This window comes from Citrus sinensis, chromosome 2, assembly GCF_022201045.2.
Source record: "Citrus sinensis cultivar Valencia sweet orange chromosome 2, DVS_A1.0, whole genome shotgun sequence".
NCBI classification, from domain to species: domain Eukaryota; kingdom Viridiplantae; phylum Streptophyta; class Magnoliopsida; order Sapindales; family Rutaceae; genus Citrus; species Citrus sinensis.
In genome coordinates, this window is record NC_068557.1 from 27,578,262 (window position 1) to 27,601,311 (window position 23,050).

The 23,050-nt window shown below is 34.0% G+C and overlaps 3 protein-coding genes across 5 annotated transcripts; 2 read left to right on the forward strand and 1 right to left on the reverse strand.

Moving 5' to 3' along the window:
* The first annotated feature begins 625 nt into the window (after positions 1-625).
* On the forward strand, positions 626-12,467 carry LOC102625113 (twinkle homolog protein, chloroplastic/mitochondrial). Of its 3 annotated transcripts, XR_001507149.3 has the most exons (22): positions 626-1,123; positions 1,422-1,543; positions 2,028-2,083; positions 2,180-2,237; positions 2,347-2,457; positions 2,786-2,869; positions 3,481-3,561; positions 4,128-4,193; positions 4,283-4,399; positions 5,435-5,482; positions 5,569-5,654; positions 5,736-5,796; positions 6,386-6,568; positions 6,756-6,887; positions 7,191-7,252; positions 8,505-8,588; positions 9,846-9,977; positions 10,395-10,491; positions 10,560-10,694; positions 10,802-10,869; positions 11,734-11,871; positions 12,082-12,467. XR_001507149.3 is itself a non-coding variant. In XM_006468300.4 (21 exons), the coding sequence occupies exons 1-21, from the start codon at positions 808-810 to the stop codon at positions 11,762-11,764; spliced, it is 2,130 nt and encodes a 709-aa protein (XP_006468363.2). In that variant the 5' UTR covers positions 626-807; the 3' UTR covers positions 11,765-12,080. The 3 variants fall into 3 exon arrangements, 1 of the variants encoding a protein (XP_006468363.2); XM_006468300.4 differs by lacking the exon at positions 12,082-12,467 and having other exon boundaries at positions 11,734-12,080; XR_008052247.1 differs by lacking the exons at positions 626-1,123; positions 1,422-1,543; positions 2,028-2,083 and having other exon boundaries at positions 2,196-2,276.
* A 1,594-nt stretch (positions 12,468-14,061) lies between these two features.
* On the forward strand, positions 14,062-16,288 carry LOC102624830 (patellin-4). Its single transcript, XM_006468299.4, has 4 exons — positions 14,062-15,147; positions 15,244-15,368; positions 15,464-15,608; positions 15,703-16,288. The coding sequence occupies exons 1-4, from the start codon at positions 14,209-14,211 to the stop codon at positions 15,955-15,957; spliced, it is 1,464 nt and encodes a 487-aa protein (XP_006468362.2). The 5' UTR covers positions 14,062-14,208; the 3' UTR covers positions 15,958-16,288.
* Positions 16,289-16,968: 680 nt separating this feature from the next.
* On the reverse strand, positions 16,969-18,763 carry LOC102629234 (berberine bridge enzyme-like 14). The gene has a single exon (XM_015527102.3). The coding sequence runs from the start codon at positions 18,721-18,723 to the stop codon at positions 17,131-17,133; it is 1,593 nt and encodes a 530-aa protein (XP_015382588.2). The 5' UTR covers positions 18,724-18,763; the 3' UTR covers positions 16,969-17,130.
* Between the last annotated feature and the right edge of the window lie 4,287 nt (positions 18,764-23,050).

The following is a 23,050-nucleotide window of genomic DNA, read 5'->3' on the forward strand; positions in this document are numbered from 1 at the left end:
ACTTTATATAGGCAGCCATTTCCAATTGAGTGGCGCTTTCATCACCCCTACTAAGAATAAATTTAGTCTAACTAAACTATCCATTTTTTTTTTCCTCTATCCAAATTCTTTAAACATAACCAGCGTTGAATAATTTTTTTCCCCCGCAAACTCTACGGTCATCAACAATGGCTTTTTTTTTTTTTTAAATAAGTCAACAATCAATTTAATTAATTTACAAGAACTTGCCTAATAATCCATTTTTCTTCCTCCTTGCAAATTAAATTATATCAACATGCGAAGGCTTATAAACTAGAATTTCTTATTAATTTTAAACTAGAATATAAAATATGTTTAATTTAAATTAATTGTTGACATTCAATTCGTTCTCACTTATAATTTGAAAGGGTACTGAGGGGGTGTTAACAGTGCTTCTCTTTCCAATTTTACCCTCACATTGGGGCTTAGGGGCAGGGGGGACGATTAGTAATGATGGGGTTCATTTTTCATAGCTATTATTGGACCCAAGTAAAACTGGGCTAAGCAGATCTGTTCTCTTGAGCCCAATCCTAAAGTCCCCACACCCGGATCCGATAATAATAATAATTAAAAAAAAAAAAGGTATAAAACACAAAACTTCAATTTCGATACAGAGAAGAAAGAAATAAACCCTTAAACCCCAAAGGCTAAAGGCTAAAGGCTAAAACCTCGTTTCAATTTCTCATCCCTTCCCTATAATCCATCCCATTATTGAAGAAAGGAACAAAACAAGCAATACATGAGCGGAAACTGATACATTTCATTATAAGACTTACATTTGAAAGAGAGATGCGTTTTCTTCTGCAGCATAATCCAATTGCTGGCAGTTTCAGCCATAGCCGTCTTCACAAACTCTCATATCTGTTCATGGATTCTTCTACTCTCAAAACCGCCGCCGCCTCAACAAGACTTTTCACTATCAACTCTTCTCCTTGTTTTGCAAGCAGTCCTAGACGACTAATTACTACTTCTTTGGCTTTCAAGCGCATTAACAACAACAACTATAAAAATGATGATGATAATAATAATAATCATCACCCGTTAACTCTCAGAACTAAAGACCTTTCTTCTGTCTCTTATCGCAATCACCCAACTCCAACCTCAGGTTTGTAACTATTTTTTTTTCTTTTTAATTTTAATATCCAAGACCGCGTTAGGCCGTGTTTGGAAGTGTTTTCACTTAGCCAGAAGGGCTTCTGTGTCTATTTTGTTGTGTTTTTAATTTGCTGAAACATTTCATACTGCTTTTTTTTTAATAAATTAATAAGCATTTCGGCTTCTTCTTTTGGATATGAAATTCTTTTACAGAAATTACTTCTATAGAAACCCCCTTTCTCTAAATTCTCTTTTTGTTGTGTGTGATAAAAATGCGAGTTTTTTTTCCCCCCCAATTTTCTCTGCAGAGACAGAAGAAAAGATGTTGGATTCACGTTCATGGGAAATTTTGAAGATTAAGTTGAAACAGCTGGGATTGGACATTGGTCGTTGTGCTCCTGGGGTGGAAAATAGAATGCTCTGCCCAAAAGTATTTTCTTTGCTTTCTTCTTTTTAGTTGAATTCCTAGAGTTTATTTGATTTAATTCACAGATGTTTATCCTTTAGAACTAAAGTAAGTGTATTATGCACCCGTTAATGTGATATTCACATTTTTATTATTACCTGTGCATGTGGTTGAGGGTAATTCATAAGAGAAGAGTGTTTTATAGATGATCACTACAAGCTTGCTTAAAGTCTCGTGCTGTGGATGTTACGGGGCTTTTTGCTATATGTTTCTCAAATGAAAATGATTTTAAAAAATTTTTAAAAAATCTTGTGAAGAATCTTAAATGATTTCTACTTTACTTGCTTTAGTTTTCTTCCTTAAAATGTCTATACAAGTTTTGGTATTTTGTTTGAATGCATCTCTTGTAGGATACTAGTTCATTGAAGGTATGCTTTCGATGCTTTCATTTGATTTATAAATTAATGCAAATGTTAGCTATCATATTAGTAATTATTCTTTTCATCAGTGTAATGGTGGTGATTCAGAGGAGTTAAGCTTGTCTCTTTTCCTTGACGAAGATGGGTATGCTGTCTATGCTTTAATCTGTTTTAAACTTTCTCATTTTCAATTCTTAACAAATTACCATTTACTTTTACTTCGGCCTTTGTGAGTGTTTAGATTCTCAGCCGTATGGATGTGTTTTCGAGCAAAATGCGGATGGAAAGGCAGCACGTCGGTCAGATATTATTCATCTGAATTTCATGAATAGTTGCTGGTTGTTCTATGATCGTATATGTGTTTGATTGCGGTTTTCCTTTAAACTGATGTTCCGTCTGTGCTTGCAGGCACTTGTAGATAATAACCGATCTCAATCAAGTTTGAAAAAATTCAGCAAAATGAAGACCATAAGAGAAATCACAGAGGACAGTCTGGAATTGGAACCACTTGGTAACGAGGTGCTGGGTCTTACCCTGGTCCCACTCTTTCCTCTATTTTAATGATTTTTTATCCCTTGGTAGTGATATTTTATTGAAATTCATTTGATAGCTTAATCAATCTCGTTCTGCTAGGTGCTACTTGTAGAGCACAATTTCTTTTCCCTTTCCCTATATAACTATGTGCTTTTCGTTTAAAACATGCTATATAGGCAGTCTACAGGACTTTGGCATTCACGTGATGTTGATTTTAGGAGGGTTGCTATGTTTTTGTACACTATTGGTGATCTCATTGCCTTCATCTTAAGCATTGTTTTTGTGATAATATTATTATCTGGTCCTGTTTCAGCTTCGTGCTTATTTTGCGGAGCGGCTGATATCAGCAGAGACTTTACGTAGAAATCGTGTTATGCAAAAGAGACATGGTCATGAGGTGCCCAACTATCTTGAATCATAAATCACATGCTTAGAATGCCAATGACATAAATTTGAATAGATTATATAAGATATTTAAGTGGCTTTCACATTGTTATTCGTAAATGCACCAAAAAAATTTGCTAGTTTCCCCTTTCTTTTGATTCTCTGTGCATGCAATTTATCCTGTGATGAGTCCTTTGGAAATGGTCCATTTGGTAAATGTAAGTACCAGATAGCTATATGTGACGATTTCTTAAATAGATCAAAATACCACGCAATAAATTGAGAAAGAGCAGATGGTGATGCACAGTTTTAGATTCATCCAAGCGGTTAATTTTTCCTCCTGCAACTTCCTGCAACATATATCAAGGGATTCCTTGCCCCCCCCCCCCCCCCAGGATGTTCGCTCGATAAACTTTGCTTAATAGGAAAACACCTGAAAATAGTTCTTGGAAAAAAAGGTGAACAAAGTAGATTTTCTCTTTAGATCTGAGACTCTCCAGTTTTTATCCACCATTCAAAGTAAATAACACAGAATTCTATTTGGCTAAGCTCCAAACATCATCACCTTTCTTTATGTGAAAATTATCTGCCTTATGTAATTTGTTCCTGAAATTTTGTTGTCAGGTTGTTATTGCATTCCCTTATTGGCGAAATGGGAAGCTTGTAAATTGCAAGTACCGTGACTTCAACAAGAAATTTTGGCAGGTTTCTGTGTTAAGTGTTTTTACTTATTTATTAATTCCTTAAATTAATTTGTAATAACAGTGTTAATGATGGCTTAAGGTTCTAATGCAAGTGTCTTTTTGAAACTTGAATTTTCAAAACAGTTCAGTGCATATTATTTAGCTTTCTACTTTTGACATTTTGACAACATTAAATTTCTCAAGTGTGTAAATATCTCATGGGCAGAGGATTGTAAATGCACCTATTGATGGTGCTAAATGTACATTTAAGCAATAAAGTGGTTATTTTATCAGCTCAGATCGATTTCATGGAAAAAAAAAAAAAAAATTCTACATAAAATTCAGTGAAGGTAGTTTCTGCATCCTCTGGATGTGTGTTTCCTTGTAACTGCTTCTGAGTTTAATGTTTTAAGTATGACCAAACGTGGAATTTAGATTGATCTGTCTGGAGTGATTTTCTTTCATCCATCAAAGAATTCCCTCTACTACTATTCTCATATCATGCCCTTGTCCTTTGAATGCTTATAGTACAATAGATTCTAAGGACTTTATCATATTGATCTTGTTTGTGGTCTGCTTTTATTTCAGGAAAAGGACACTGAAAAGGTATTCTACGGCCTGGATGATATAGAGGGAGAAAGTGATATCATCATTGTACGTCTTTATCCTTCTATTGGGACTTTCTGCGTTATCTTGATTGGACCTTATACTTAATGAATAGTAATTTTAACTTTTGATTACAGGTTGAGGGTGAAATGGACAAACTCTCAATGGAAGAAGCTGGCTTTCTTAATTGTGTGAGTGTACCTGATGGAGCACCTTCTTCGGTTTCCAAAAAGAATGTTCCATCTGAAGAGCAGGTTTTGCAGACTTCTAAAATCTCGAATCTTTTTATTTTCCTTATGTCATGAATAATTGCTTTGTTTCTTTTGACAAGATTTGTGGTCATTCAAGAATATTGAACTGAGTTTAAAAACCTCTGAAGAGTTGTCTGTCTTACACTTCCACATGCGATATTTATATCAACGTATTCGAACATTATTTTCATCTTCATGCACATGCTCTCATAATTTAAGTGAAATAAGTTTTAATTTCCAATTACTATCATGTTCTGTCATTGAACGCCGTTTTATTTGGCCTTTTGTAAATAAAAAAATTTGCTGCGAGTCAATTGACTGGATACGGTAACAACAGAGACATGGTTACCATCTAATTATTTCAGTTAAGGACAGAACTAAATATTTATTGCACTAAACTTGTGATCTTTGTTTACTGGATTCCCCCCCGCCACCCCGTCAATACAGATGCCTGGAGACATGTTCATGTTGTCATTTCCATGCCAGGATATTACCTTTTTTAGTTGTAATATGCAACTGACAATAACCATCTTTGTTAAGATTTCTGTCTGAACAGATGAAGTCTGATGATTCATTTGTTATATGCTTCTTTATGCAACTTACGATAACCATCTTTGTAAATATTATTGTCTGAACAGACTGGAGATTTGATGATAATTTTTTATTTGCCTCTTTATCATTATTCATTTTTATTTTTTATTGCTGAGACTTACCATTTGCCACAATTGTTTGATGCCATTGATTTGAAACACTTTCCAAATGAAGATTTGGTTGGTCGAACTTAGGACTCGACCACTGTCTCACATTTGCATGGATAATTATAGCATATTGCATCTCATTTGCCTAAATATGTGTGACATTTTTAGTGTTATACAAATTTTATTTTAAAACTTGCACATATAGAATGCTATATGTCCTTTTCCTCAAGCTGAAAAAGTGGAGCACAAATAGAATGCTCTCTTCATTGGAGTAACATTTCTTTATGTTAAATTGCTAAAGTAGGATCTAATTTGTCTTCTCTGTATTTGGTAAAGCTAGGACACAAAGTATCAGTATCTATGGAACTGCAAAATGTACCTAAAGCAGGTTGGTACTAGTAGGTTTACTTCTTTGAATTATGACCAATGTAAACATAGAAAGACTCTGGTTCTTAAAGATATTGGTATTGATAGGCATCTCGCATTATACTTGCCACTGATGGGGATCCGCCTGGTCAAGCCTTAGCTGAAGAACTCGCACGCCGTGTTGGTAGAGAGAGGTTTATATAACTGCGCTCATAATTTTTATGATCCGTCATTCTCTCTAAGGAATCCTCATATTACTTATTCGTAACTTGCAGATGCTGGCGAGTCAGATGGCCAAAGAAAAATGATGTCGATCATTTTAAAGATGCAAATGAGGTTAGATATCAATCTCTTTGTATAATTTGTATGGGCGTGCATGTGGTGTAATTGTTAATGACGAATTAAATCTGACTTTTGTTTTGTTTTTATAATCATTGATTGCATTGATGATAGTGTGAAAGTTTAGTTATCAGGCAATATATTAGGCATGAATAATGGGTAGTGGAAATTGTGTTACATTGTAACTCACAATCAGTCTTTGTCTTCTCCTCTCAAGTTTTCCATACTAGATTGGATGGGTCAATAGGAGAAGATTCTCTTACAAGTCACTAATCTCTATTGTTTGGGTTGTAGCCAGTTGTCTTAGCTATAATTGCATTTAAAGGACCATGCATAAGTTTCGTGAAGGTGTATGTCCCTTCAAGCAGGCAATTTTCTTTTTGCATCGTTTGTATGCTTATTTTCTCAGATATTGACTATTCTTGATCAAGTCAATACTGATAAATATGTTTGCATAAGTGTTTGTTGTGTTTCATTGCATTTGCATTATCTTGGCTGGTCCTCTGCAGTTTGCAGTTGTTTTACTGTCTAAGCTTTTTTAAGATCATTGCAGCAATACTAACAACATTTTTAATTTTGCTCCCAGGTACTTATGTACCTAGGTCCTGGTGCACTGAAGGAGGTAGTTGAGAATGCTGAATTGTACCCTATAATGGGATTATTCAACTTTAGAGATTATTTTGATGAAATTGACGCATATTATCATCGGACAAGTGGAGATGAATTTGGTATATCAACTGGTTGGAGGGCTCTAAATGAGCTATACAATGTAAGCATGATATAGTACATAATATATATGAATGCATGTGTATATATGTATATTTATGTGCATGTGTGAGTGCCTTCCTGTATCTATATATTATATAATGTATGTATGTATGAGTGTACGAGTGTGAGTAACAAGCATGGATAATTCAACCTTTTACCCTTAATCTTGGCAATTTTTTCTTGACCAGGTTCTGCCTGGAGAATTGACTATAGTTACTGGGGTTCCTAATTCTGGGAAGAGTGAGTGGATTGATGCTCTCATATGCAATATTAATGAACATGCTGGCTGGAAATTTGTACTCTGCTCCATGGAGAACAAGGTGGAGTTTGTAATTTGCTTGATTTGATTTTTCCTGTGCGTGTCTGTAATGATTTCAAACAACACACTTGTCAGTTTCTGGAGACATCCCAACTGAGCATTGCAGTTATAAAAGTATGGATATTGTGTAAAGAAAATATGTGCAATGGACTTTTATACTTTCCCCCCCCCTTTTTTTGCCCGGTTGTTTGGTGGTGGTGGTGGTGGTGAGCGGCGTGTGTAAACTGTAATAGTTAATTATAGCTTTTATTAAGCTTTTTTCTCTGTACTTTTGATGCGTTCATCTCTCTCATTTCATTCACAGGTGCGGGAGCATGCAAGAAAACTTTTAGAAAAACATATAAAGAAGCCATTTTTTGAAGCAAAGTAAGTTTAAGGGTGCTACGCTTCATTTAAATTTGCGTGGTTCAGTTTCTTTCTTTCTTTCTTTCTTTTTGTCCTTTTAGTTCCTGTAATCGATTAACTCTGGTCAGTGGTTTCTACTGATTGATTCTGACTTTTATATCAGAACTATCTCTGGTCTTTAGTTGTGAACTATAAATTATTCATTGGTTATATAGCTTAAAATATTGAATATATTGAAATTTGGTCACTGTTAAGTCCGGGTTTTCCCTTAATCCTTTTTGGAACATTTCTTTCTATCTATTGCAACAAAGAAAATAAAGAAACACTGATACGCACAACAACATAGAGAGGAGCATGCAATTACGAAATAGGATGAAAGAGAGCCTGCTCACTCTTTCTCTTTATTTCTTTTGGGAAAATATTGGACAAAGAGTTGGTCTTCAATGGAGGGGTTCTTCTTCCAAGTCTCGTATCCTGATCATAGACAGGCTGAGACATTCTTTTAGATGGTGTCTTGCCACAATGTGTTACCACTGACAATTTATAGTAGAGGAATAGAATTGTAGCCAGTGGCTGCTTCATGCGTAAACCTTATGCTGAGACATGCAATTAGTTGTTGGTACACTTTCCACTTGTGTAGTTGTGAGATTTGTTTGTTCGTTCTTATTTCTTTTGGGTATTGTGATGTTATCTTTGTTTGGCTTTGAGCTTTTAAAGTCCCTGGTGGGAGTCTGTAGGAGGGGAAAGAGCAGAATATCTGGTGGTTAATAAATCAAATTTTAATGCGTATATTAGGCTGGAGTTCAATTGCAAGACATTGTTGGGGATAAGCTAGCCGTTTTTGGTAAAAGTGGAGTTCGGACTTGCAAAGATGCTTCCCTCCTTTCCTTTCTTGGAGTTTCTAGGTCTATTGAAACTTAGAAACTAGATTTTACTTTTATCTTTTCTAAGTATCTTGTATATTTCCTGCATACTTGAGAATCTGGCCCCTCTCGTCATATAAGAATAATAGTTTTCCTTCTACTTTGCTAGTTGTCATCTTCTTTTCTCTTTTCTGATGGGTAAATGTGCATAATTGCACAGACAAGACTGTCTACATGTGAAATACTTTGACCATTGAATCTATAAGTTTCTCATCATCAATGGGTTGGTTGACCAAAGTCTTTTTTTTTGGGGGAAGTCAATTCTTTTATATCTATTGTTTTCTTCAGAATTCATTAATTGTCAAATGACATACCCTTTAACTTCAGTTCTCTCACCTTGATGACCACAGTTATGGAGGATCTGCTGAACGAATGACTGTTGAAGAGTTTGAGCAAGGGAAGGCATGGTTGAGTAATACATTTTCTCTTATAAGGTAAGTTGATGCTTCATTTGTGGATACAATTTGGCTAGTTAAAATGCAGGTTAGTATATCTACTATGATAGTTATGTTACTAATATTAACTTATACTGTGAGAGTCTATTTATCATTTTTCAGTAGACTCTTAAATATATAAGCATTAATGTATTCCTGGCCTCTGATTTATGGAGTATGCCAAGCTCAATTATCTAGTCATAGGATTTTTCTTCTCAATTAAATGCATAATAGAAGAGCTTTTATTTGCTGAAAGGAAGGTACAATTCATGTGAAACAGCAGAGTACCTTAAACAAGCAAAACCTTGCACATCTTGGCTTCTTGTTTCAGACAAGAAACTGAAAAATATGTATTATGTTGGGAAAAATAAATAAATAAATAAATCTGTGCTTTGGGCTATCTATATAAGTTATCAAAACCCCTTGGGAGGGAAAGAAAAAAACTATATGGATAACATTCAAGATCAGTCAATGATTGTCATCTACAATGGAAAACCTTGTACTGTTTTTAAAAGCTGAACCAGCCTGAACAAGTTTATCCCAAAACTGCTTACCAGTTGAGGTGTATAAAGGGAAAAAAACAGGAGTTTTTAATCTCATAAACTTGCATATCTATTGAGGCACAGCAGTAAGTACTCAAAATTTAATATGAAATTCATCTGAATTTGTTTGAATAGAGAAGATAGAAAAAGTTACTTTGAAAACAAAGTCTGTAAGGATGGTAAAGCTGAAATTTAACCCAAAAAATATAAACCTCCTCTTCACAATCTTGTTCAAAGGCGATTCTATTCATTTTTTTTCCAAATAACCCAAATTATTGCAGATATATTTAATCCGCATAAAATTTGTGCTTCTACGCCTGAATCACCTCTCTTACTGAAGAGATTTCTCAACAAAAATTTTAAAAAACAAGTCACAGTAAACCATGTAGTTCTTGCTTCCTTGAAAAGCTTAAACCACAATATTTAAATGAGAGAGCAATGAAGAAATAAAATCTATTCCTGCCAACTGTTCCTTACACATCGCAGTAACATCATTAGGCTATCACAGCATTAATTCTTCCTGAAAAATTATCTTGATTCTGGAAGGTACTTCTTTAGTCATAGCATTGATGTTAAGGTTATCAGCCTGACAAAGTTGCCTTGGTTAATTTAAAAAGTTTGCTTCTGGAGTTAGTAAAGACTTTAAGGTAACTTTTATACCTATATTCAGTTTCTGCTGTTTCACTATAGTTTCTCATGTATAGTTATGCAACAGGTGTGAGAATGATTCCCTTCCAAGTATAAAATGGGTCCTTGATCTTGCCAAAGCAGCGGTTTTAAGACATGGTGTGCGTGGACTTGTAATTGATCCTTACAATGAGCTTGATCATCAACGTCCTGTGAGCCAGTGAGTCTCATTCTGTTATCTATCTATCATTCTGTGCCACCATTGGCTTGTGGAAGACAATTATTTGCTTTTCTTATGAGGACCTCTCTCCCTCTCTCAGAGAGGAAAGATGTCTCCTTGCCCCTCTTCCTTGTATGCTCATATTTGGCCAACCAGTCTGGTGACTTGTAATTTGTCTCTTCAGATTGCTGGCTTATTATCTTTCTTGAGATTAAGTTGCTTTTCCTCGGAGCAATCTATACTTTTGTTTTACTAAAGGTCAATCTGTCCTAGCAAAAGGAAAAAAGTCATTAACTATTTTACATTCATAGGAAAACATTTTCTCATGCTCTCCTTCTATTCAAAGCATTCCATATGCTTGCACATTGAACTGAAGAATTTCTACTTTTATGAACATGTGAACTTTATTTCTGACAGAACCGAAACTGAGTATGTGAGTCAGATGCTTACGATGGTCAAGCGGTTTGCTCAACATCACGCATGCCATGTTTGGTTCGTCGCCCATCCTAGACAGGTGAGCATCCATGAACTCTAGTTTGTTGCTCAGTAATTCCTCTTTCTAATTTTACCATTGTCTGACAGCTGCACAATTGGGTTGGGGAGCCGCCTAATCTCTATGATATTAGTGGAAGTGCACACTTCATAAACAAATGTGACAATGGGATTGTCATTCACCGTAATCGAGATCCAGAGGCTGGACCTATTGATAGAGTACAAGTGGGTGTAATCTTTATAGTATTATGCGTGACCCTTATGGACATATTTTACCATCATCCTTATCATCTCTCTACCCAAGGAAAGTTATTTAAACTGTATAACTGCAGGTTTGTGTGCGGAAGGTACGAAATAAGGTTGTAGGAACCATAGGCGAGGCGTTCTTGTCATATAATAGGTATGTGAAACTTGCTCGTTAAGGTCTCACTAATAAAACATATATGATCTTACGGACAAAATGAGACTTACTGCACAATCCACAGTACACGGACCGCTCATCACAACATGAACTCATGAATTAGCTCAGTTTGAAGAAGAATTTGATAATTAACACAACACAGCTAAGTTAGAAAACTACCGAAAATGATTTTAAAGTCTTTACCAAAAAGTAAGGCATCAGTGATAATGATTGAAAAAAGAAAAAGCATGTGCATAACATGTTACATGTTAGTCTCTCTCTCTCTCTCTTTTTCATTTTCCCCCCCTCATATGCGTGTGTGTGTGTGTATTTGGAATTCAATGCATGTTTGATATGGCTTATCTGATGGCCAAAAGTACTTGTGTAATCCCATAAAGCTCTTTTCAAAGTTTTTCTTATTGTTTAGTTGTATTTTGAGTATAGATTTTGGAATTAAATAAGTTATTTTGTCTCTACTAGGAAAAACTCAAATTTTGGGCTTTTGGGATTAGAGGTTGTAGAGTTTGTTTAAAGAGTTAAATTATCTAAACTACTCTTAATTTAGTTCATAACCTTATTTCATTTCTTACCTATTAAAATAATTTTGCAATATTTAATAAAATCTCTCATTGATAATCAAACAAGTAAAATATTTTTAGTAAAAGCTCAACTTGTATAAGCTCTATAAGTAAAACCTTTACTTAGAAGTTGTATTTTGAGAAGCCATAACAAATGTAGCCTCAAAATGAAATATTCTTCTTGTGAGCAGTATTTGATCTGGGGATTCAAATACAATCTTCGGCTTCTGTCTCTCTGGTGGAACTGCTGTTGATAATTTTTTTTTTTTAATTTTCTTTTGTGCAGAGTTACTGGTGAATACATGGACATCGTTTAACTATCGGGAGAGGGTTGGCAATCTTGTATTTATGTGATATTTTGAGTGCTGTACAGTGCCTCAATTTGTAGTTTTCTGATGAGACGCAGTTCAGTTAAAGCCAACAGGTATTATTGCCTCTTCCAAAAATACATTATGGTATTTGAAACGCTACCTGTCAGTCAGGCTAGGCCTTGGAAATTTACAGCTCATGAGGATTAGGTCAAGCTTGTACTTTTGAGACTTAAGTTTATGAATTTGACTTCTGCCTTTAAACTTGGTTGTTGATACTAATACTGTGTTGATAAAAATCTCTCTTCATGTGTGTGTTTCTGCAGTCTGCATGTTTGCCCGTACGTGTGTTAATATTGTCAACCCATTTCCCATGCATTACATCAGTGTCTTCACGTGTGTCGCCGTACACAAATGTACGTTGAGGTGAAGGATCATGTTGGAGAGGGTTATTATAGGTTGATTATAGTGGACTCATCAGGATGTAGAGAACCTTGACACCGTTCAGGCATGAAAGAGTTGATCTGGTTATCTTATTACCTTTTTATGCACATTAAAAGTTTTGGAATAGGTTCCATGTTCAGGCAAAAGTCTTCTGTGCAGATCTTGTCATGATTGTATTGAACGAGCACAAAAACATGGTATATTGGAGACTCAGGATTCTCTGTCATTTTAATTTTTAGCCGCCCAAATCTGCGAAGCCTTTGATTGAGCTGATTCCTGTTGAACTGCAACTTAGCTGCTAAATACAAAAATCTTTTCCTCCAGCTGTTGGCTATCTGCAGCACATTTATATAAAATCTTCTTCGACAACCACATGCAGCTGTTACTTGGCCAGTGAGTGAATCATGCGGCCAGAGAAGCCATTAAGACAAAAAAATGTTCAATCATTGATTGACCGGTGGTACGATGCCAAGTGGCAAGATTTTTCAATAGAGTCCAACAATCAAGAAAATAAGCTATACACAATCCATTGTACAAGCAAATAACGTCGTAACGGCATGCATTCCCACAAGCACGATCAATAACCATGCCAGCAAATCATATATATATAATATGTATGTATGGATGGATGTATGTATATTATTTATTAAAAACACAAAAGTTTTTGAATTTAGTCATGCCAATATGCCATGATTATGCGTTGAAGAATACCAAGCAGTGTAAGTTTTTTTCTTTTTTTCTCAACACAAATAGCCTAACTTGCTTAAAATGCCAAAATTATTTTGATAATGTCAATGCCAATAATTTATTGGCGATTGTGATAATCGTTTTATAGTTACAATGTGGGATGTTTATTTCATCATCAATGACATTATAAAGTAGAAATAAAATATTGGATGCCATAAATGACACCGTATATGGTCGGTAGGTGTTGACCGTTGCTGTCAACACCTATTTAACAAAATAAATAATAATGCAACCTCATTAGGCATGGATGCCTAATGAATTGTGACCACATCAAGACCATGGTTATCGAAGTTTTTGGAATATTATTACATCTTTTTTTAAAAAAAAAAAAAAGGTGAAAGGAGCCCTTCCCTTCTAATATTATTATAAAAGTTTTGCATATTTACTAAATTACAATTTTAAGTTAAAATCAAAAATTGAAATTTATGTTTTTTTAAGATTTTATTTTTCAAATGTAGCATTTATTATTATTATTATTATTATCTCACAGACAGATTAAAAAAATCATTGACATAAAATAATTGTAGATTTTATACAGATTTTAGTTTAATTATGTATCTACCAAATGAAAGAACCAAGCAGTCATTGTAAAAAAAAAAAGCGTAATGCTAAAAAGAGAGAAAGATGAGAGAATTTTACTCTCTCTCTCACTCTCTACCCAACGCACTCTCTCTTACTTTTCAACACGCTTTCTCTCATTTTTTTTCTCTCTTTAGCATTTTTCTATAAAAAAAAATAATTCCACCGCAGAAGATTCTTCATTGCAGAGACACTTAAATTTTGAGCAAAATCTGGCTAGCTGTGAATAAGAACAACTCCAACAGAAAGGAGTTGGTTAAAATAACGAATGATTAACGTTTAAATGCAGCCAAAATTTTCGTGGGCTAAATTAATAATAACAACAAACAACAGCAACAAGTTTTGTAGAGTTAAAACAAAAAAAAAAAAAATATGGGGCCCAAAAGCTGCGGAAGTTTGCTGGCCTCCAGGCTAGCAAAACGAAAGAATCCCAAGACCCAACGGCTCCAATGCGGTGGATCCAGATAAGTGACCGTTGGTGGCCCCCACTTTATGCGGGTTTCAAAATATATAGCCGTTGCAACCCTCTTCTTTTTCCATCGAAAAAAACAAGCAAAACAAACGCGAGCTCATATAACAAAGCAAGCAGAAAGAGAGGAAAAAAAAAAAACTCATATTAACTGAAGAAGAGAGTTAATAAGTTTTCTCTCATTGTTCTTCTTTGAAAACTAAAGGGGTTAACAATGACTGTTGAGGTTGTTAAAGTTGAAGAAGAAACCCAGAAGGTTGATGGAGTTGCTGCGACGAAAGAAGAGCCAAAGTCTGTTACGAAATGTTCTTCTTATAAGGAAGAGAGCAATTTTCTCTCTGATCTGAAGGAGTTTGAGAGGAAGGCTTTGAATGAGTTCAAGGCCAAGCTTGAAGAAGCCAGTCTTGGGAACAGTTTGTTGAATAAAGAAGAGGAGACCATCAAGAAGAATGAAAAGGCAGCAGCCGGTGGAGTTGTAGAGAAGGAGAAAGAAGCCGAAAAGCCAGTGGATGAAGAAGCTGAACAAGAGGAAGACAAAAACCCAAAAGAGCAAATAGCCCAAGAAGTTGAAAAGGAAGCTGAGAAAGAAGAAGAGAAAAATGAAGCTGAAGGAGAAGAGAAATGTGTTGAAGTTGATAAGGATATTGCCCTTTGGGGAGTGCCGCTTTTGCCAAGCAAAGGAGCTGAGGGGATTGATGTGATTCTGCTGAAGTTCTTGAGGGCTAGGGAGTTTAAGGTGAATGATGCATTGGAGATGCTGAAAAATACGCTTCAGTGGAGGAAGGGGAACAAGATTGATTCCATTTTGGATGAGGATTTGGAGGTAGATTTAAGCTCTGCTGCTTATATGAACGGCGTCGATCGGGAAGGTCACCCTGTTTGCTACAACATTTATGGGGTGTTTGAGAGTGATGAGCTTTATCAGAAGACTTTTGGTACTGAGGAGAAGCGTGGCCAGTTCTTGAGATGGAGGCTGAGGCTGATGGAGCAGGGCATTCAGAAGCTTGATTTCAAGCCTGGTGGCATTTCTTCGTTGCTTCAGATCAATGATTTGAAGAATGCTCCAGTACTAGCAAAGAAGGAACTGAGGGTTGCCACAAAACAAGCTGTCGATCTATTGCAGAACAATTACCCTGAATTTGTTGCCAGAAATGTAAGCAATTCCTTTAATTACTCGTTAATCTTATTTCCCTTTGCTTCTTCTAATTAATCAAATTTGATGGGGGTCTTTTGTTTTGATTGATTGCAGATAATTATTAATGCTCCATTTTGGTACTATGCTTTGAATGCTCTCATATCACCTTTCTTAACGCAAAGAACTAAGAGCAAATTTGTTGTTGCTCGCCCGGCCAAGGTCACAGAAACACTTCTGAAGTAAGTATTATCTTTCCTTTTACCTACGTGTTAATTTCTGAAAATGTACTGTAGCTAAAAGCTAATTAAAGGAGATGAATTATTCTTGATTATAGATACATTCCAGCCGAGGAGCTCCCTGTTCAATATGGTGGCTTCAAGAGGGAGAATGATTTCGAGTTCTCCAAAGAAGGTGGTGCTGTTTCTGAGATTACTCTCAAGGCAGGATCAACTGAAACTATTGAGATTCAAGCTCCTGAGGTATTAATTAACTTTATGAAACAAATAACAATCATTTGTTTTTTTCTTGTGGGGCAAGTTGTGAAATTAATCATACTTGTAATTATTCTGACAGATTGGAACTACAATCACTTGGGATCTGACTGTTCTGGGTTGGGAAGTGAGTTACAAGGAGGAGTTTGTGCCTACTGATGAAGGCTCATACACCATTATTGTTCAGAAAGGAAAGAAGATGGGGTCGCATGAGGGGCCAATTCGCAACACCTTCAAGAACAATGAAGCTGGAAAGCTTGTTCTCACAATTGACAATGCCTCAAGCAAGAAGAAAAGGGTTCTGTATCGATACAAGACCAAGAACTTCTCCTCTTGAAAGTTTAAACTACACAATTAATCTATCTATTTACTATGTTTTGTCCAAATTCTGCATAACTTCGGGGATCATTAAAATTCATTGTTATATTTTCTATCTACTAAATTATTCTTTTAGGCTGGGAAATTAATGGGAGAGAGGTGATTAATAAGACTTCATTATTATTTTTTTTCAAGGACTGATACATTAATCCTGTGTTTTGATATCCAATTTGTCTGAATCTTTAGGGGGGATGCTTTGTTCCATAATTCTGAGAGTGAAAGATTGCTTCGTTGTTGTATGCGATTGTTCCGATTGAATGAGTTAATTTTTATATATATTTTTAATTAATCATGTCACAGTTCACATGAATTTATTTATTTAGTAACCAATAATTGCTGTCTACCAAATTATTCTTTTAGGCTGGGAAATTAATGGCAGGGGTGTGATTTGGACATAATTGTTATTTTATTTTCCCAGGACTAAGACATCAAAATGGGAGAGATGCAATTGAAATGGAATATTTTTATATTTTATTTCAAGCCCTTAACCATTACAGTCAAGTCATTGGACTACACAGTTTCCACTCTACACAGTGATGATTTATTTTCCATTTCAAACTTTTAGCTATAGCCTTGAACTTTTCACCATTTACGGTGATTCAAAAGTTTCACACAACATTAGTGCGCAAACAAAATGATGACAAGCTCCAACAAATATTAAAAATGGACACGCTTGGGAAGATATATATTGAATATCTTTTGATAATGTTATTTTTAAAATAAAAAATATTTTAGAACGATAAAGAAAGTAAATTGTGTTCATTGCAAAGATCAAATAAAGTGTACATCTAGTAGCATGCATGCTTCAAAAGTCGTTTTGCTATCATAGGGAAAAAGAAAAAGCTTTTTGAGAATAATCCACTTCTCAAACATGTATTAGGAGAAATTTTATAATATATTAGAGATACTACGTAAGTTAATATAATTAGTGAAAGATGCTAATGCATTTGAAAATGGTACCAAATAAAAATGCTAAAATTATTCAAAGGTCAAGACCAGCAAAATTATGACGAAGAAACATTTATTTTTGAGGTTCTATTGCATTATATCCTAATAACCTACTGCCAAAGCAAATCACAACTGACAAATGGACAAAACTTAAAACTCTCTATGATCCTTCTCTCTTCTTGCATCAAGATGGACTAATTGGAATACTCTGTTCATATGTGAAGAAATTATCAGGATCCACCGATGTCTTCACACGCACCAACCTGTCAAAATTATTCTTGAAGTACTTAATCCCATAAATCTTTCCTTCTTCATAAGTACCATTAGTATTGCTACCGATGTCGATATCGCGATAATTGAGAAATGCTTCTCTGGGATTCTTGGAAACATAAGGAGTCATAGCTTCATAAAAAGTTCTTGTCAAATTTAGATAGCGGTTGGTGACTTCAATTCCTGGTTGATTCCAGTTCGCAGAATACTGAATCTTGAATATGTTTCCAGCTCTGTGCGGAAATGGCGTTTCTGTTGCAGGAATCTCACTCATTATTCCGCCGTAAGGATTCCATTGCATTCCCACTTCTCCGAGCTCAATCATCAACTTCCATATTGATTCCAGGCCTGTCTTCGGAATCGGTTCCTGAACATAATCCGATTTTCGTTTCAAAGAGACTTGCGATTTTGGAATCCTGTTAAGTAAAACTTCCAACGGAGTTCCAATTGGTTGATCAAACCAAAATAGAACAGATTCAACCCATCTCATTTCAAAGCAATCCTTTTTCTGTATCCCCAATTCAGGGAAGCTCTGTTTCATCAACGAAAGAAGCTTCTCTGTTTGTCCTAAAAACATGGCAACAAATGAAACTTTTACAGTCTTTTCACCTTCTTTACTTCCATTTACAGCATTAATAAACAATCTTATGAAGAGATCTTGGTCCAATTTGTCGGCCGCAACTTGTTGCCATTTTGCAACCAAGTCAGTAGCGCCTTGTTCCAGGGTTTTCACCACTCGAAACACAGTCACAGTTTCAGGAACCTGAACCAATTTAATCTTCCAGGAAAGAATTACACAGAAGCTCGCTGCACCACCTCCTCTAATAGCCCAAAAAAGATCTTCTCCCATTGATTTTCTATCGAGAATCCTACCCTGAACATCAACAATTTGCGCATCAACGATATTGTCCACTGACAGCCCAAATTTTCTCATCATGTTGCCATATCCGCCTCCGGAAAAATGCCCACCAACACCAAGAGTTGGGCACACTCCAGCAGGGAACCCATGGATTTTACTTGCCTCCGCAATTTTGTAATAAACTTCTCCAACCGTTGCGCCGGCTTGAACCCAGGCAGTTTCATCTGTTAAGCTGATGTTAATAGACCGAAGATTGAACATGTCAAGGATGACAAAAGGAACATTGGATACATACGAGAGGCCGTCGTAATCGTGGCCTCCACTCCGGATTCTGATCTGCAAGCCAAACTTTTTTGAGCAAATGACAGTTGCCTGGACATGGGATTCATGCTTGGCAGCCACAATAACGAGTGGCTTCAGTGTTGTTGGTGTAGCAAATCTGAGGTTTCTTACATATGACTGTAAAACGGACGAGAACGAAGCGTTGCTTGAGGTGTAAATGGCTTCGGAGATTGCAATAGAGGATTGAGATTGCATGGAAAGGCATTGGAGAAAGTTTTCTTCAACAGAAGCTGAATTTGCAGCAGAAAATGTGAAGAAAATGATTGAGAAAAGAGAGAACATAATTATACATTTTGAAAACTCCATTTTTTTGCGAATTGTTTTGATCCGTCAACGCTTCACACACACAAATATATGATTTAGTGATAATGGTGTTAAATGTTTTGATTATAGATTTCTTTTATTATTATTATTATAGATTCCTTAAATAACAACATATCGGTGTTGGAAAATGCATTTATTTTCTTGCCCCTAGTCTTGATTCTGTTGGAGATTGTCCAATGAATTTCCAAAATGGATGTTCATTTCTAAGGATGGCTCGATTGGGTTTCTTGCACTAAAATTAATTGCGTTGTCCTCTTTGGGCCGTACTAGATCGATCTCTTCGTTTTCTTTTCTTTTTTTTGAGTGGGACTATTGGCACCCCTTTAAATATCTCTCAACACCTCTTTTTTTTAATAACCCCATTAAAATATTTAAAAATATTAGAACATTCTTTTAACATCTTTTTTATGACAAAAATACCCTTAATTTAAATTATTAATATAAACTCCATTTTTTAATTTTTGATTTGTGAATTTTGAGATAACTAATCATCTATTAAAAAAAAAGAAAGAGGAAAAAAAAAGGAACTTGCTCCACGAAACTGCTACTTTTACGTGGCAAATCACTGAAATGTCAGCACGATCTTGCATACAGCTTTCAGCATCAACTTGTTTTCCACCGACAATCTCTTGCTCTTGCTCCTTCTCCTTCTTTGCGTTTGCGATCGTGCCTGACATTCTCGCTCTCTATACTGGTAACAACTACTTGATATAGAAGATCAAAATCTTCATATTAATTTGTTTTGAATTTGAAAGCATTTTTTTAAAGTTAAAATAACTTTAGAAACATAATCATGCATTACAAACAAACATGAAATATCAAATTCATCTGTTTAATTACAAATACTTCCCAGCAATTAAGAAAGGTAATATAAACAATAACATGATGCTGTTAGATATTTAAAATTTTCAGTAATTATATTTATTTATATATGGTCATTTTGCATTAAAAGTCAGGACTAGAGTAGTACGCCATACCTGATCGAAACAAGACGGTATCATAAATGGCAGGCACTTTACTCCAATGCATGACAATGCATTGTAATTGATGATGACACCTGGCAAACCCTTGGCCACCATGCATGTAATTCTAAGGCCAAATGTTAATTTGGTTTACTGAAGAATATGTTGAGCACAAGTTTTGAATCTTAATTTCCCTCACGAGGTCTCAAGGTTTCTTCTCTGAAGCTTGTTATGATGAGTTGCTGCTGTCGCCAATAATTCCTCATCTGTTAATTTGGTTTATTTTTTTATTATCATCCTCATCTGTTTGCATGATTATTTTCTCCTAAATTTGAAACTCTTAAATTAAGGTTTAGGAAAGAAAAGAGAGTTTATACTATATGTTGTATAAATGAAAAAATGCAGTATAAAGAATTTTGAAGGGGAATAAATTATTTAATTTTGAGTGGGGGTTTAATTAGAAATTATCCTATTATGTAATTTTACTAAAGGTTAAAATTGTAAAATAACTAAAGGGGTGTTAAGAGGTACTTAGAGTGGTGCCAATAGTCCCACTCCTTTTTTTTTCCTCATCACTTTCTCACATACATGATGGACTCACAAGGCCCACCCTGAGAAAGTGCTTTCAAATGAGTCCCTAAACCCTAAACCCTAATCCATTCACAGAAAAAGTACTTTCTTGTAAGGTGTCCATCAACAACAAGCGCATTCTCAGCGCTTTTGACAAATTAATTTCAACTATGCCCTTCGAAAGTGCATTACAAAGTGCTTTCTGAGTGCTTTGACAGTTAAAATTAACTTTTCATTTTAAAAAATTTTAGAATACATAAGAAGTATTATATTAGTCATATAACAATTAAATAAATTATGACATATATATATATTTTTATTTTAAAAAATTATCATATAAGTATTAATTATATTAAATTTAATTATATATGTCATACATAAATTAGTAAATTGTATTACTTCTGATATTCTAAAATTTCTTATTGAGAGAAATTCTAAGATACATAACGCCGAATGACATAATTATTTATTTTTCTTTTAACGACTACTTCTCATGATACTATAACAAATGGCATCATTGGAAATTAAGGACAAATGACAAACAACTACCTATTCTTTCTCAAAAGGGAAATTATCATTACACCACCTTTATTTTGCCTTATGTTCATCCAACCACTACAAAATTTTAACATGTACTTTGCACCATTTTTTTTTTTTCACATTTGTATCAACTAGCCACTTTTGCATTAACACTATTAAATAATTTTAATAAAATGACAATTTTATCCCCAAATAAATCAAAAGACCATTTTATTTTATAAAAATTTTAAAAAATAAAAAATAATGATAAAAATATCCCTAAATTTAATAAAAATAAATCCCTAAATTATAATTTTTATTTTTAATAAAAAGTATTTTAATATAAATTATAATTATAAAAATAATTGCAAAATTTTGGGATTTAACAAAAATCCCCTAAATTATTAAAATTTTAGGATTTATTCTTTTAAGAAATAAATTCAGTTATTTTAATAAAATTTTACAAAATTATAATTTTTTTGTAAAATTTAAATTTAGTAAAAATCAGTTGAGCACCTCTATTTGGGATTTATTTTTATTAAATTTAGGTATATTTTTATCATTTTATTTTTTATTTTTTAAATTTTTATAAAATAAAATGGTCTTTTAATTTATTTGGGGGTAAAATTATCATTTTATTAAAATTATTTAATAGTGTTAATGGAAAAGTAGCTAGTCGATACAAATGTGAAAAAAAAGGTGGTCTAAAGTACATGTTAAAATTTTGTAGTGGTTAGATGAATATAAGGTAAAATAAAGGTGGTGCAATGATAATTTCCCTTCTCAAAATAGCAGTTTAATCCTTGTAAGTTAAAAAATATCAATGAAGAGCCGTGTGATTTTTTTTCTTCTTCTTTGTTTCTTTTTTCCCACTTTTCCCAGCATTAAAAATTCGGTCAGAAACATAAATAAATTTTCATCGTAATAATTTTTTTAACCAACTTCCTGTGGAATGAATCTGCCGTCGGAACTAGTGGAGGTTGAGATTTTAGAATGCATAATGGGAAAAGGATCGTGCAGTGAGTGATACGCAAGCCCAGAAAGCTGTAGATTTGGCTTTGTAGAACAAATCCAATTAACTAGATTCATTTACAGATAATCTAGATGCCTCCACAATAAGGATATATAATGCTCATAATAATTCCGCAAAAATAAGTTTTTCAAACTTGTACACCATATACCAAAGGGAGAAGAATGGACCCTCTGGAACTCCAAACCATCATAAAGTTTATCTTGTATAAAAGGATCTTGAGCTTCGAATAGCTAACCTTTTGACTATTAAAAGCACTTAATTTTTTTAAATACGCGCCATAAAAGTTGATTTCTCCTTTTTGTTGAGGTAAATGATGACGATAACCATGAACTCTTGACATCTTTTATATACAGTAAAATCTTTATAAATTAATAAGGTTGGGACTATATAAAATTTATTAATTAAAAGAGATATTAAATAATTAATAATTTATTAATTTATAGATTTATTTACAATTCAATTAACATATAGTAGTTTTAGAGCCTGTTGAGCAAAAGGAAGCACTCAAAGCATCAACAACACTTCATAATTTCTTATTTTATTATAATTCGATAAGTCAACCCCAGAGCTTCTAGATGTAATAAGAAAAATAACTGATGAGATCCAACTAAATTTAGATTTTAAGAAAAAAGTAAGTAACAATGGACTCATATTTTATGTAATTAAAATATCATAGTCAACTATATTTGTAATTTCAGTAAATTATTAATTTATGATTTGAATAGGACCACAAAGTTATATAAAATTTTGTTAAGAAAAATATTATCTTATTATTTTATTGAAATTATTATTTGGTCCATTGGCCTAAGTTGGGACTATGAAAATTATGGAGATCATTAATTTATCAAGTATTAATTTATAGAGATTCTACTATATTATTATTTGAACTACGATGACTATAGCCGAGCCACACAATGTGGGTTAATTTTGCTCATGCATAGATACTTGTAGCGGCGGTGAAGAATTCAATGAAGAGCTAAGTTTAGATAGTAATATAATTTAAAAATATTCAGTAAATAACAAGTACCAAAATTTTAATTCATTAAAATATTTTTATTCAATACATATACAACTATCCTTTGTTTTCATAGTTCCTTAGGACATGACCTTAATTCTTTCATCTCATAAAAATCTCCAAAAAAATTGAAAAAATGACATTTATACCTTTAAGATTTGGAAAAATAGTCATATACACCCTCAAGTTCTAAAAAAGGAATACCAAAAC